Genomic DNA, 15,972 nt, shown 5'->3' with positions numbered 1-15,972 from the left:
CCCTAAGTCCCTTTGGGGAGATGGAGGCGGGGTACAAAAATAAACTTATTATTATTATTATTATTATAGTTTCCTTTGCTGGCTTTAAGAGGAGACTAAAAGTTTCACCTTTTTATTTTAATTACAGAAATTTCCTTGCTTTAAGCCTGAGATCAAATAAGTTAAACTCAAACATGGTTTATTATCCTAGCTTGTTAACTATGCATGGTTATCAACTAACCAAAGTTTCACAAGTTCTCCATAACTGGGAATTCTGTGAAATATGTATTATGTGTGCTTTTTAGGTTAAACCTGACTGACTGCCCCTAGGACAACGAAGACTTAAACCAGTGACTGTTGATTGTTGAACGTTTTATACTGTTTTTATATTGTTTTATACTGTTTTATATTGTTCTATTGTTCTATTGTTATTTAAATTGCATATTTATGTTTTTGGTTGTGGGCATCATGGGATGCTGTTTTGTTAGCTGCCCTGAGTCCCTCTGCGGAGGTCGGGATAGGACGGGATACAAATATCCGAAATGAATAAATAAAAAAATGTTTAACCTAAACAACTGAAAAAGGAGGAGAAAGATGTGATAACGAAAGTATTAACAACTCAAGACTGCTTTCGGCAAGGAATTGGAAAAGGGAAATAATTATACAAATAGAAGAGTGGTATAAGGAAGTATGTAAATTGGCAATAAATGGTAAGCTAACATGTAAACAATTGGATATGACTGATTTTAGTGTTTGTGTATATTATAGTTTGTTTTATGTTATGGCATGGAATGTCTGCTGTATATATGTTGTGCTCCGCCCTGTGAGAAGGGTGGAATATAAATGCTTTAAGTAAATAAATAATATATGTAAACTAAAAGTTAAAAGAGGGATCTGAAAACAAAGTGATTTTGATAATATATGGAAAAAAATTATTGAAATAGGATTTATAGAAGGAAGACAGAAAGTTACCTCCACAAGAGGAAATGAAATTTTGGACAGATGATATATAAAAGTAGTGGCTCTGTGTGGAGGGGAACATGGTGGTGAGGGATAGAAAATATGTATAAGCGTGAAAGTAACAGTAGATTCCAAATTTAATATATTGTAGATTGTACTGAATATTATGTGTCTGCTGTAAAACAAATGATGTATAACAAATGTATTGGAATATGATAATTTTTTTTATAATACATCACAAATATTTTCTAAGATGAAATAGATACAACAGTGTTTACTGTTTAAAAAAAAAATCACACATTTGTTTTAATTTTCAGTTTGATGTAAAAACAAGGTGGTGTAAACTTATGAATGGGCCCATATGAAATTGCCACGGAGCAGAAATAGGATAATCTGCCCACCCACCCTGAGTACCTCCTGCTGTCTGTGGACACTTCAGAGAAATAAAAATGAACTGGCAAGTTTTATGGTTACTATAACACAAATAGTCCTGCTGTTCGGTTGTACAAAAAGAAAGGTAAATAAGTGACCATGATAAGAAGGTGAAAACTGTAAAATATCTAATCCATGCCAATCTCATTCTAGGCAACCTCATTCCCGATACAAGGGGGAAATGGAAGAGTCAATAAGCAGGAACAGAATGGGTGAGATAAGAGGGGAGCTGTATAGATCTAATGCTATCAAGTGCGTGGAGCACAGGTGTGGAGCACAGGCTGTATTTGTGACTCTGCCATTCAGAAACAACTCTCCATTATTTGGAGGTAACCCCTACTTAATTTTTTTTAAATCCCTGTGTACCAATTATTACCCACATGTGGAGGATCAAACTCATTTCCTTTCTAATGTATAATCTCCTGCACAGACTGTGGATTAGACAGACAAATTTGCACAGTGTTTTCTGTTACTCTCAACTCCCACGAATCAAACTGAAGACATGAGGGGTAAAACACTTAAAGACTGAACAGGATAGAAATACCGAACCTTCATTATATATATATAAAAAAAAACACACACACATACACACACACACAGTGGGTGAACATATGCTGAGAAGAGTTTGATCCCAGAACTAATGATTTGATATAAAAACATCAGAGGACATACAAAGAAACTGCGTAATACAGATTGAAGTTGAATTAAAATGAAAGCAAATGAGAACAATGCAGACCATATTTTTTAAAAGGAAGGGAGGAAAGGAAGGGAAGTTGGTTAACTGAAACAAATTTGAGGAAGGAATCCCATCTAGGCAAAATACTTGCTGCAATTCTACATTTTGACTACAAAAAAACAACATGCTTTACACCTTACAGCACTGAAACTGCAAGACTCCTGAAACCTGCTCAAAAACATTTTGATGGTTTCATCACATCCAATGCAATTTGTCAAAATTATTTATACTTTTGCATCCCCATGCAAGAGACCAATTACACTATGTAGCATGATTTTTGTTCCTGGGTTATAAATGTCATTTTCTATTTGGCTCTATTATTAAAAAAAAATGGGAAAGGTTTATTAAACAGCAAAAACTTTGTTTTTGGGGAACATCCTGCAGCACATTTTGCTATAGCTTTTCAATGAATATCTCATAGTCTCAACCAATTCAACATAGTTTGTGGAAGCCACAAAAACGAAGTGTCTGGAGTATAACAACCATTTTCAAAGTAAGTACCACACAATTAAACAAGAAACAACACTTTCAAACCAGGAACAGACAATTTTTCAAATTTTGTTACAGAGTGTAATCTGAAGAATGAAAAACTCACATATGGATGATGGTTAATCGAACTAAATTACAAAGTTTGCTTTGCAAATTCTGATATTACATCATTTTTTCCTTACATGAGTATTAGATAACGTCATATTTTTCAAAAATCATGAAGATATTATTACTCATTTTACTGAACATGTAATATTTATTGGGCAACAACAGTAATATTGTCTCTGTAGAGACCACAAAAGCCCCATGGCCCTACAGAAGTCCTAAAATGTATGCCACATAACTGTCCTTTGAATCTTTCTTACCTTACAGCTGAGATCTGATCCTCAACTTCATAAACACCAAGTTTCTTATAGACTGCATGCATCATTTTATCTCCTTGGAAAGCTGTTCCTCTGCCATCTACAAGAGCTACCACCATCTCTTCTTTGCTTGCAAGATAGGTTAGCCAGGTAACACCAAATGTGTGTTTCACATTTTGACTGCAAGGTCCTGCATACCTACAGCAAAGATTTGTGGCATTTCAGTTTCAGCATTGTGATGACAAAAACATTTTCTAAATAGCAAAAGTGGGCAAAAGTTTAATAAATGCAGTTAGCTTCACATGTTTTCAGGCCCTAAAACAAAAGGAATGTGAAATCACTGGATTTCAATATCATACCTGTTAAGACTGTATCAGGGAAATCTCTGGGAGAAATAAACATGGATTGGATTTTTCAAGTTACTTTTTAAAGTCTACTAAAATGTATAGATCTGGACTATATATTTTTTCTTTTTCTCCCATGAATGAGAAATATCAAACTTTTTCCCACCTTCGTGCATTTTGGAATTTTGGGTGAAAATTTAATGATGGCTTTTGTCCCAAAGAATTGTTATTGTTTGAGCAAAATATAATGTCTGTAAAAACCACTCTGTTGTGCAAAACTACTTTTCTGATACGGAATATCCCAGCTGGCAACCTGTTTGATAATTATGATGTCATAAGTCTTGCTTATTTCATTTCAATAATTCGTAATGGTTGTTCTGCATGCAATGATCTCACAATGCAACCTCCCCCCCCCCCCAAAAAAAAATCACAACATTTTCATCAAAAACATATACCAAAAATGTAAATGAAATTGTTTGAGGATTTTCCCTACAGGATGTTTTGACATGTTAAAATACTTATTCTCACTAAGGGTGAGAAAACGTAAATATTCTTTTCATCTCAGTGATATACCCACACCCACATGTACATTCCAAATTTCTAAACAGCTCCATTGAACAAAGTGTAGCTTGTTTCCAAGGAAACAGGCTCAAGATTATACCGTTCAGCAAAAGTGTTGCCTTTTCCACTCCATGGTAAGAGTTTATGCTTTTTGTCTATTAGCTGAAAGTTCCTCCAAGGTGCATCAAAACTGTAGAATTTATGCAGTTTGACACCACTTTGACTGTCACTGATCGATGCTATGGCATTATGGGAATTTTAGTTTGGTTAGACATCGGCAGTATTTGGTAGAAAAGGGTAAGGACTTTGTAAAATGACAACTCCCACGATTCCATCACCTTGGGCCACGGCAGTTATAGTAGTGTCCAACTACATTCATTCTACAATGTAGATGCCCCCCCTAGCGACATCTACAACCAGAACATCCAAACTTAAAGTTGTGAGTAGCTCTTCAAGTTCAGAATATAGCATCCAACACAGACAGAAGTTAAAACTTAGGTCTAACTACATTAACTACATAATCTTATTCTTACCAAGGTTAAATGTATATCCACAATTACTAGGGTTTCCAGATTATAAATACAAATACTTTGGTTAGGAGTGTTCTTTTGGTACTGCTGTTGGAGAGTGGTCCCTGGTCAAAGTGGTCCCTGGTCAAGTAGGCCCTGGTCAAAGTGGGCTCTGGTCAAGTAAGCCCTGGTCAAGGTGGGCCCTGGTCAAAAAAAGGTTGCGAACCACTGTGCTAGAAAAGGTAACTCTTCTTCTACTGCTACTACACAGCCACTGAAGCATTTGACAATGTTTGAAGTGGCACCAGACAAAGTAAGCTTTAAAAACTAAAGAAAAGTTTACATACACCTGTATGAGAAGAGGATACTTCTTGGATTTATCAAACCGTGGAGGCAAAAGCATCTTGTACCATAAAGCTAAAAAGAAAAAGAATGAGAATGAGATTACATTTGGTAGCATTCTCCCATTGATGGAATAACAGAATGAGATGGGACGAACTCACTCCATTTTCTCTTCACCCTCAAAAACTGCTCAAGAGGATGCAAGGATCTCTCTATTCACCCAACAGGACTGAGGAAGGCAAAGAGTTTCAGGAGGAAGAATAGAACAGAAAAGTCCAGCTGCATGAATGGAAGGCCACACATATAGCATTGGATTTTCCCCTAAATGAAGTAATAGATGCCAGAGATGAGAGCATCATATTACTAGAATTGGCTCTTGAAAGAGAATGCAGGTGGCTGAATGTCACGCTCGCATAATTCATGAGCTAAGAGTTTGTAGTTTGGCGAGGCACCAACACTCTTTGGCAAAGAAGGCCAAAGAAATACCACAAAGATTCCATAGCATCGAGCCATGGAGGCTTAAGTGGTGTCAAGCTGCATTAGTTCTACAGTGTAGATGTACCATGAGGAGATATTCTAGTCTCATGATAATTTAGGTTATTTTTTTTTCCTGCCCCTTCACTAACTTTGCAATATCCTTCCAGAGTTAGATCAACAAATAGTCTAGACAGCAGTCCAACAATTGTAGGCATATGCAGGGTTTTCCCTTGCCTTCTGATTGAATTATCCAACCCCTTCTCCAAATGACAATTTTATCTGGCAATTGTCTATTTGACCCTAAAACTATTACTACAACAATCAAAGATAATCTTTAAAAGCCAAAACAGAAATTGAATAATTTTGAAATGTTGCTTTTTTCATGTCAGGAGCAACTTGTGAAACTGCAAGTCGCTTCTGGTGTGAGAGAATTGGCCATCTGCAAGGACATTGCCCAGGGGATGCCTGGATATTTTACCATTCTGTGTGAGGTTTCTCTCATGCCCCGCATGAGAAGCTGTAGCTGAAAGAAGGAAGCTCACTCTGCTCCCTGGATTCCAACCACCGATATTTTGGTCAGCAGTTCAGCCACTGGGGGTGCTAAATGTTGCTAAAACTATGCTCTCCATACAGTGACCCTTTCATATTATTACAATCTTGCAGGAAGACAGCCATTTATTCAGGACGTTATTGACCATACAATATGCTTTTTGAATGACTTAGGTCTCACACATCCTTTTTCATAACATAGTGGAAGGAGGGGAATTTACACTTTACTGTACTTACTAATACCATCTACTTCAAACTTGTCAATTTTCAACGTAGGCATTCTGATTTTTTGCAGTGCAGTGTCCAGATCCCTGTTGTCTTCCAAAACTTTGATCTCTGTATTTTGAAAATATATACATATATTCTAGATTAGCAGTCTCTCACTGATTCTTATCAGTTGTCATCTGATAATTCCATGATGAACCATAGAGGAAGGAAAAAATGACAACAGTATACAAATACCAAAGAAATGGGTAGTTTTTAACAGTAACAGGATGTTCTTGTATGTGTAAGTAAAGATAAGAAATTATTTTCTTGGGTTAAACTTTCTTGGAATTATGATAGAGTTCACTGCTGAATTGGAATAAAACTTGTTGACCATGTACTTATTTATTTGAAACCTTGTATGATGTATGGAAGACTTCAGAAAGGGGAGAGGACTTTCAAATATATCCTCAAATTTAGTTCTGTGAGGGTTTAGCACTTAACCCACCACTTTTCCACCAGATTGTGAGGCTTTGCCTCAATCTCCACTGCCACACATGTGAAGACTCCCACACAGCTCACTATTTTCATCAACAGTAAGGGCATTCCCATGTCTCCACACATGTCACCACTGGAAATAACTCTTCCTGACCTACTGCTGTGGCCATCCACTTTGACAACCTGCTAGACATTAGAGGCCCCTGGACAAAGAAGCCACTCACAGGAATAAAAAGAAGGGAGGAGGAAGAAGGGGGGACCCTACTCAACCCCCCCCCCCCCAATTGAAGGAAAAGGAGTACTTTCCTCTTTCTTTGCTAACAGTGCCAAATGCGCCCTGCTTTGCGCATGGCATAACACACCCCACACCCTCTTTTAATGTCCCCACCACGTCTGTGAAAGAGAATGAGGAGGGAGGGGAAGATATGAAAAAACAAGAATGAAAGCAAAGTATGTCTTTATTACAGACAATTAAAACGGTAAAGTTTCTCACATGAATGCAGACACACCAACTCTCTGCTACAAGTTGTAATTTTTCTCCTTTCTGGGTTGCTTTGAGTTTTTTGGGCTGTATGTCCATATTCCAGAAGCAATCTCTCCTGATGTTTTACCCACATCAATGGCAGGCATTCTCTGAATAAAGGGGTCTGCTGGAAAATAGTCAGGTTGATAAATCTGTGGAATGTCCAGGGTGGGAGAAAGAACTCTTGTCTGCTTGAGGCAGATACAAATATTGTAAGTGTTTAAAAAACTCTAAAATCAGGACAGTAAATAAAGAGCAACATTCAAAATCAGGGAAATTCCAGACAAGAAACAATAAGGGCCAGCTAACACCTCCCAACAAAGGATCCCCAGGCAGCAACCAGCCAGGCTTTGAAGCTGCAAGGCCATTCAATGCTAATTAAGGTGACTAATTGCAACATTCACACTTGTCTCAAGTAGGCAAGGGTTCTTTCTCCCACCCCAGATATTCCACAGATATATAAACCTCACTTGTCTAGATTCCAACAGACCTCTCAACCTCTGAGGATGCCTGCCATAGATGTGGGTGAAACCTCAGGAAAGAATGCTTCTGGAACATGGCCATAAAGCCTGGAAAACACACAACAACCCAGTAATTCTGACCATGAAAGCCTTCAACAAAACATTTTCTCTTTCTATCGAATTAACAGCAGATTTGAATGATGAGATAGATGACTGGCAAAGTGGTGTTGAATTTTGGTCTGTACATAACTTAGTATGGGGTCCACATACTTGTTGGACCCCCAGGCAACTGCACAGCTTGCCCATGCATTAAGATAGCACTGCTGATAGATGCTGTCAAGGTACCTGTGTGATAATATGCAAATTTTATACCCAACCTCTTTAATTACTACTCTCACCAGCTTTCTAATATAAAACATTCCCAAAGGTGAAAAGCACATAAATATAAAAAAAACATTTTTATTAACCAAAGTTGAACATAACAAGAGATAAATCATAGGCAGGCTACATTTAGCCTCTTGAAAACTTTCAAAAATGTATGCTAGCTTTATAGGAATTTGGTATTCTAAATGCAAAAATAACCTCAGATTTGCTCTATCACATCCATTTTTTTCACAACTTGATATGCTATTTTTTATTTTGTAATATACGACTGAGTGACTTTTCTTCAGGAAATAAATTGCAAAGGTTTTCTAATAGACTTTCAAAACTTTTTAGTTTGCTGGTATGAAAGGCAACAATATCTTCATAAACATTAAAGAAGCCACTGCAGTCTGCAGTGAATTAAAATTGACTAACAACTGAATTGATAAAAAAAACACTGAAATGGTAAAAAAGAAGTATGACAAATTCAGTACCCTAGGAAAACATCCTTTGGGAGGCAGACAATTCTTATTTGGAGGGAACCTTGTTGATTTTTCTACAATGTACAATTGTTGGACCTAAACAAGCACCACATATTCCAAACAGAAACAACAATGCACATATTAAAGCACTTACGTCTAAGCAAGAGCTTAAAAACAGATTTTTTAAACCATGTTTCATTTAGGGAAACCACTTCCTGGTGAAGAAATAGCAAAAAGATTTCCAGCATAGTGATCAACAGGAAATGCCTGCAATCTTACAAAAGAGTCTGTTCTTATGAAAAATGAATTGACTTAGTTTTGCAGAGGGGTCATATCAGACTGATCCAGTCTTAATGCAAATAAATAAATAATTCTCACCTCTTATCTATGCTCTTCAAAAAGGCTAAGGCAAATAAGTAAGTAACTGAGATAAAACAGTGGATCTTTTTTCCCTCTTGCAGCAAAAACAACCAAATATCTTGCAGGATCATACGGATTAAGGAATGGTTTATGGTGTAAACTCTGAGGCCATAATCTGTTTGCGTCATCAACTGCAGGAATGACCATGCATACAGACTATTTCAACAATTATTATTATCTCTCCTGCCCGATCTCCTCTTGGGGACTCAGGGTGGTTCACAACAAAACAACGGCAAACATTCAATGCCATAAAGTGCAATCAGAAGCAAAAACAACCATAAGTCAAATGAACATATTAAGCATCAACATCAAGCAATAATGAAACATTACAACAAACAAGCACTACATAACTAAAATAAAGTCATAACAAGTAAACATTTAGAGACAAGACTTAAAATTGGGACTAATAAAAATTAAACATAGAATTTAAAAACTAGAGTAATAAGACATTTCCATTTCAGAATAAGCCAATTCAGAAGCCAATTCAGAATACTATTGTATACAATTGGTACCATATGAAGAACTAATCCAGGGAGTGATCCAAACCATATCTTTCATGTGCAAGTTGCCCCCTCACCATGAGTTATTGAGAGTGGGGTGCACTGGGAGGGGGGTGGGGGGGTGGACACTGGATGTCCAACAGCATACGGTAACAACATAAAAAGGCTACGTATTTTGCACTCCTGTTCTAGGTCTTTTTTGGTCATTATTTTTCCATAGAGCAAATGGATTTGGGGTGAGGGGACTCTTGTGTGGAATTTTGCCATCCCTGCATGTTCAGAAAATAAGTCTGAAAAAAAGGCTTCTCTACATATCACCCCTGAACATTTCATGGATGAAAGTTGGGCAATTTGCCCTTTGAACTAAGGCCCCTTCTACACTGTCATACAAAATCCAGATTATGTACTCTGAACTGGAGTATATGGTAGTGTAAATTCATATAATCCAGTTCAAAGCAGATAATGTGGATTATCCACTTTGATAATCTGGATTATGTGGCAGTGTAGAAGGGGTCTAAATTTGCAGTAACTGCAGTAAGATAGAAATAAGGGGGAAATGGAGGGGGAAGGAGAAAAACTGGAAGATGTTAAAAGCAACTGGGAAAAAAAAAGAATGAGAGGCTTAATTGGGAATGTCCCTACCAAATCAGGACAGTTGGAAGTTAAGTGTCATATATATTCATTAGGGCTGGGCAACCACGGAAAAAATTGTTTCTAAACTCGATTCGTTTTTAGGGGGGTTTTGCGTTTCGTTTTTTAAAAGAATTCCAAAATTTTTCTTTAAAAAAGTTCGATATTTACGAAATTTCAGAAATTACGAAACAATTTCGAAACAATAACGAATCGATTCGTTAATGGCGGACGCGATTGCGCAATACGCTAAAAAAACCTCCAAATGGGACAGGGGGAACTTCTGAAGCTTTCCTCTCCCTCTGTTGTTGACTGTTGGTGTGATAATTTATTTTTTATCACTGATAAAACAAACAACAACCATAAAACTTGCACCAGACATATGGAAATAATAACGAAATAATAACGAAACAATTTCGAAACAATTTCGAAACAATTATGAAACAATTACGAAACAATTATGAAATAAATTTTTAAAATTCATTTCGATTTTTAGTTGCTCCTGAATGGTTCAATATCGCTTCGTTATAAAAAAAAATAATGAATTAATAACGAATTACGAAATTAACGAACGAAACCGCCCAGCCCTAATATTCATGTATCCATCTCCTGTATAAATCCAGGACAAATGTTATGGCCCAAATTATGGATTTTGATAGGACCCAAGGATAAGTCGAAGGGGAAAGCACTAAGATGGCTGCAATCTCTGGCTGGCACCATCACTTTTTCACCCAGGAATTGTTCAGAAGTCTGATCCTCTAACCCTGTGTGAATGTATGTGTCTTCAATTCACTTGTCAATTTATAACAACCCCATGAATTTTACTGGATTTTCTTAGGCAATGGATAGTCAAATGTGGTTTTGCAAGTTTCTTCCTCTGGAGTATAACCTGCAACTTCCATCCAAGTACTGACCAGAGCAGATGTTCCTTAGCTTCCAGGATTTGAAACAATCTGGTGCCTTTATGATATTTAGGCATATCTACACTCTCTTATAGTCCTTAGTGGTGCAGTGGGTTAAACTGCTGAGCTGCTGAACTTGCTGACTGAAAGGTCAGCGGTTCAAATTTGAGGAGTGAGGTGAGATCCCACTGTTAGCCCCAGCTCCTGCCAACCTAGCAGTTTGAAAACATGCAAATGTGAGTATATCAATAAGTACCATTCCAGCAGGAAGGTAACGGTGCTCCATGCAGTCATGCCAGCCACATGACCTTGGAGGCACCTACGGACAACGCCGGTTCTTCAGCTTAGAAATGGAGATGAGCACCAACCCCCAGAGTTCAACATGACTAGACTTAATGTCAAAGGGAAACCTTTACCTTTATAACTTTTTACCTGAATGTAAACTTCATTGAATGCAAAAAATCTAAGTTCTATTCAGGGGAGGTACTTTGATGTCATTTCCATTCCTGGGGACTTAGAGCCTTACAGCTTTTAAGAAGATAAAGAAATATACATAGTAAAAATACCTCGGTCATATCTGTTTTCATAAATAGTAGAAATAGGCATCCCTGGACCTGGAAGACAAAATAGACAGAAAAAAAACAAAAATTAAGTAATTTATAATGTAAAGCAACACAGTGAAACATACAGTTCTTACTGAAAAGAATCTGAATTTGTTTGATTAGATAAATTGTCCCTAGATCTAGATGTTAGGGTGAAATACATCCTGCATAAGTCACAGTACACGGTTGCAAGGAGTGTGGAGCAAATGAATGAAGAGGCACCTGCAGCACACACTACTCAGAACTTCACAACCTATAATTCTTGAGTTCTCTAAGAAATGGAAGAATAAAAGATAAAACTTTGGAAGTGTTGGTTGTGCTTTTCCTTAGTAAGCTTTCAGGATCAAACAAAATGTGATGTTACTAGTATAAGCATAATTGAATTGACCTTTTTTGAAAAATAAATAAGGAAAGGTAGTAGCTAGGCTCAGAAAATTGGGATAAAAACATTATTTTCTACATATACACAAGTCTGGTGAAAACCTTTGCCCTTATTTTTTTTTCCACTCAGAGGATGGCTCCATCAACATACGTGCAACCTTTAAGCCCCAAGGAAGGGTACATTTTCAAAATGACTTTACCAGTACAGAAAAGGACTATGTTTTCTGTATCAGGGTCTGATGATAATGCATCTGAAGCTACTGAAGCTACTGTCTGGGCTGGGGGGGGGGGGGGGGGGAGGGATTCACAACATTCACAACTATAGCCAGTTCTCCACATTCACTGGGGTTTATTGATTAACTGCTAATCATTTTAACTGTGGGGATACGTTTTACTGTTTATTGTTGGTTTTATCAGCATTGAATTCTTTCTAAAGTTGTAAGCCACCTTGAGTCCCCTTGAGTAAGAAAAACGGGGAATAATAATAATACTAATAATCCTTTATTTATACCATCTCCTGCAGGACTCGGTGTGGCTTACAAAAGGCTGAGCCCAAATACATCATAAAAAACATAACAACAACAATACAACAATAAATAACTCATAGCAAAGCAAAAAACAGCAAAAAACATGACGCATTTAAAAACCTGTGGCAGGGCCAAAAAAAATGGAGTAAGCAAGCAAACAAACAAATAAAGGGTACAGAGCCCCATGAAAGTAAAAAAAAAAAGCAAATAAAGAAATTGCTAATTGTTTACCTGACAGAACACCTCTCTAGGTCTTCCAGCATGACTGTACAGTCAACTTCCACTGGAGGCTAATCACAGAAATGCATTGGAGGATCTTGAGATTCCTAGAGAAGTGTTCTCCCTAGATATCTCTAGGGCCCCTTCTACACAGCTGAATTAAATCCCCCATTATCTGCTTTGAACAGGCATATATGGCAGTGTGGACTCAGATAACTCTGTTCAAAGCAGATATTGTGGTATTTTCTGGGTTATATGGTTGTGTGGAAGGACTCTAAGTCTTCAAGCATGACTGGGTTGGGCATAAAGTCACACTGGAGGGTCTAGAGATTCTCAGGGAGAACATTTTAATCGAATTCTCTAATAATCAAATCCACAAAAGTCAAAACCACAAATATGGAGGGACGCCTGTACACAATTCACAATACAGAGAAAGGATTCCCTGAAGTGTAAGGACAATAGTGGCCTCTTGCCCTTGTACACAATTCACATCACACCGTATCAATTTTTTTACTTTCAGGTTGTGATTAATTCACTTACTTTCTCAAATAAAGCAATACCATGGCTATATTAGCTCACAATAATAATTTTTCATTCCTTCTTTCTTCCCTTGTTTTTATTATTTTCTCATTTTAAATTGCAGGCACATTGAAGGAGGGGAAGATGGAAGAAGGAAGACTGTTTTGACCTTAACTCTGTAATTACTATGTCCATAGCTGATGGTGTTAACTAATGACACAATACATAGTAATATTGACTGAATTTAGCTGTCCTTATGGGTGTGTAATGCAGAGGACTCTGGAGGGGTAGATATGTCAGTAACATTGCTTTGGAAACCAAGAAATGTTCGCCTTTACATATCACAGAGTGATCTTTACTCTCATAGATGAAGTGAAGCCCAGGTGAGGGTTACATAACCTGCGCCTAGAATTAAGCACGCACAATGGGGTCTGGAAAAGTTGTCGTATTTCATTTCTCAAGGTGAACAGTTTCCTAGGTGATAACATCCTTGACCAGGATGATTGAAAGGTATTATCATTTATTTATGTCTGTTTCTTTGCTCAGTGGTGGGTCTATTATTTGCACGCATGAACATCCAGTACAAATCATAACACTTGATCAGAGACTAAAACAACTATTCCAGAAAAAATAATGGCTAACAGAAGGATATTACCTTTGACCTTATGGACAGTTTCACAAGTCCCATACTTACTTATCAAACTGTACGCAACTAAATCTTAAGTGGACTGAATACTTTATTTATCAAACAAATATTTTAGTTCAATTTTGTGACAGCTTTAGATATTTTTTTGCTTGAATTAACCTATTAAAGTTTCATAGCAAAGACAATCTCCATGATCCCAAGCAACAAAAAGATGTATGGTTCATATCATTTTGAAATACTCTATGCTAAGAGCTGCTTGTTAATATAATAAATGGCTATTGTTTTATTTTTGCTTTGTGATTTGTTTTTGTTCTCTCTGATCAAGAAAGAGAGAACAAAACACTACACTAAAACATTATTGTAGTTTGATGCCGCTTTAACTCTATGGCTCAGTGCTATGGAATCCTAGGAGTTGTAGTTTTACAAGGTCTTTGACCTTCTTTGCCAAAGAGTGCTGGTGCCTCACCAAACTACAACTCCAGTGATTCCATAGCATTGAGCCATGGCAGTTTAATTGGCGTTGAACTGCATTAATTCTACAATGTAATTGCATATAGAACAATGGTTCCCAACCCGTGGGCTGAGGCCCACAGGTGGGCCACAAGACCCAAAAAAAGGTATGTGGCTGGGGATACATGGCAACATTGGAGGAGGGAGAGAGAGAAAGAGAGGGAGAGAAGGAAGGATGGAGACCAGTGCCATTGCCCTTGACCTCTCATGGCTTCCCTGATGCCGTTGGAGGAGAGCGAGAGAGAGACGAGGGAGAGAAGGAAAGAAGGAAGGAGGGAGGGAGGGAGGGAGGGAAGGAAGGAAGGAAGGAAGGAAGGAAGGAAGGAAGGAAGGAAGGAAGGAAGGAAGGAAGGAAGGGCTGTTGTCCTTGCCCTCTCGTGGCTTCCCTGGCACCGCTGGAGGAGAGAGAGAGAGGAGAGTCCCCCAAAGCTGTTGTTATTATTAGCTCCCATTGCCACACATCAGTTGTAATGGCAAAGCAGCCCTTTCTAAGACCCTGTTTACTCCCCCAAAGTTGTTATTGTCGTTACTATTATTATTATTATTATTATTATTATTATTATTATTATCTCCTATTCCCACACATCAGTTGTAATGGGAAAGCAGTCCTTTGTAAGACCCTGTTTAGTCCCCCAGTTGTTTTTGTTGTTATTATTAAAGCCATTAGAGACAGTTTCTTGAGTCTTGCACTCTGTTTTTTGTATTTTTTCAACCTCAGCCCCCTTCCTTTCTTTTTTTAACACGAGCATTAACAAAATCCATGGATAATAACACAGCCCAACCAAATTTCTTGTTCTTGGTCTCTTCATTTTTAGGCCTGTTCCTGGGGTTATTTGGAGTGCTGATTCATAAAATTGCATTGGATAGACCACATCAGCTCTAGATTATTAAATATGGTTTTCTGTGGGTGAGCAGACGGTGTCTACTGAAAGGCATATGTTCTGTATCAGAAACTAGAGCTGATGTGGTCTATCCAATGCAATTTTATGAATCAGCACTCCAAATGACCAAACCAAATCTAAAGTTGACCAAAAACTGATTCTTAACCCTTTTGGCACTAATCTTGGAGAGAGAATTTTGACTGGTCAAAGTGGTTCCCTGGTCAAACAAAGGTTGGGAACCACTGATCTAGAATAAATTTAAAGCCCTCCAAGTAACAGTGTGAAGTCCTTCTGCTTAAATAGCAACATAATCAATGTAATGTTTATAAGCTTTTGAACTGAAGTCTAAACACACTATCTTAAAATTTAAGAGCACATGAAAATTTCCAATAAGGAATTTTGATTGTAATATTTTCTTTAAAACCCTTCTGGAGTAAGTAACAGAACCATTCTTAAATCCAACAGTTACTGGGCACAGTTAACAGAACCACATTTTAATGCTTTGAAGCAGAAATACCTAATGGGACCTTGAGGGTGCAAATAGCATTTTTTTTTAATTTTTCAAGAGAATTGACATACCATAACAGATTAAAGCATAATAGTCGGCATTGTAACTAAATCTTGCTCCATAGTACTGGCATCTTTCTTTCCTTAAATTACAAGTGATGCACTGCTTTGTTACAGGATTTCGTCTAAGATCAATTCTGTAAGACAGAAGAAGATTTTTTTAAAATACTTTTGTCTTTACCTGGAATGAGCAGGAGATAAAATACATGCAAAACTCTCATCCACATGTACGCATATATTATGCCAGAAAACTTGTGTGCATCACAAGCAATTCTTATATTGGGGTGGAAATAATGTGAACCTTTAGATATTACTGGACTTCAAGTCACGGTAGTTCCAGTCAGTATTAACAATGACAAATAATGCTAGAAGTTGTAATTCAGCAACATCTGGGGAA

General features: G+C 37.4%; 1 protein-coding gene across 1 annotated transcript in view; it reads right to left on the bottom strand.

The window, feature by feature from the left end:
* FAP (fibroblast activation protein alpha) overlaps positions 1–15,972 on the bottom strand; it is a 61,039-nt gene that overhangs the window by 11,547 nt on the left and 33,520 nt on the right. Inside the window, exons 16-20 of the mRNA XM_060777907.2 lie at positions 15,588–15,712; positions 11,290–11,337; positions 5,978–6,076; positions 4,720–4,789; positions 2,962–3,156 (exon numbers count right to left, since the gene is read on the bottom strand). Of these exons, the coding sequence (XP_060633890.1) occupies positions 2,962–3,156; positions 4,720–4,789; positions 5,978–6,076; positions 11,290–11,337; positions 15,588–15,712 (537 nt within the window). The remainder of the gene's footprint in view (positions 1–2,961; positions 3,157–4,719; positions 4,790–5,977; positions 6,077–11,289; positions 11,338–15,587; positions 15,713–15,972) is intronic.

Source organism: Anolis sagrei, chromosome 1 (genome assembly GCF_037176765.1).
Source record: "Anolis sagrei isolate rAnoSag1 chromosome 1, rAnoSag1.mat, whole genome shotgun sequence".
Taxonomy (NCBI): domain Eukaryota; kingdom Metazoa; phylum Chordata; class Lepidosauria; order Squamata; family Dactyloidae; genus Anolis; species Anolis sagrei.
This window is presented reverse-complemented; position numbering and strand designations above follow the sequence as displayed.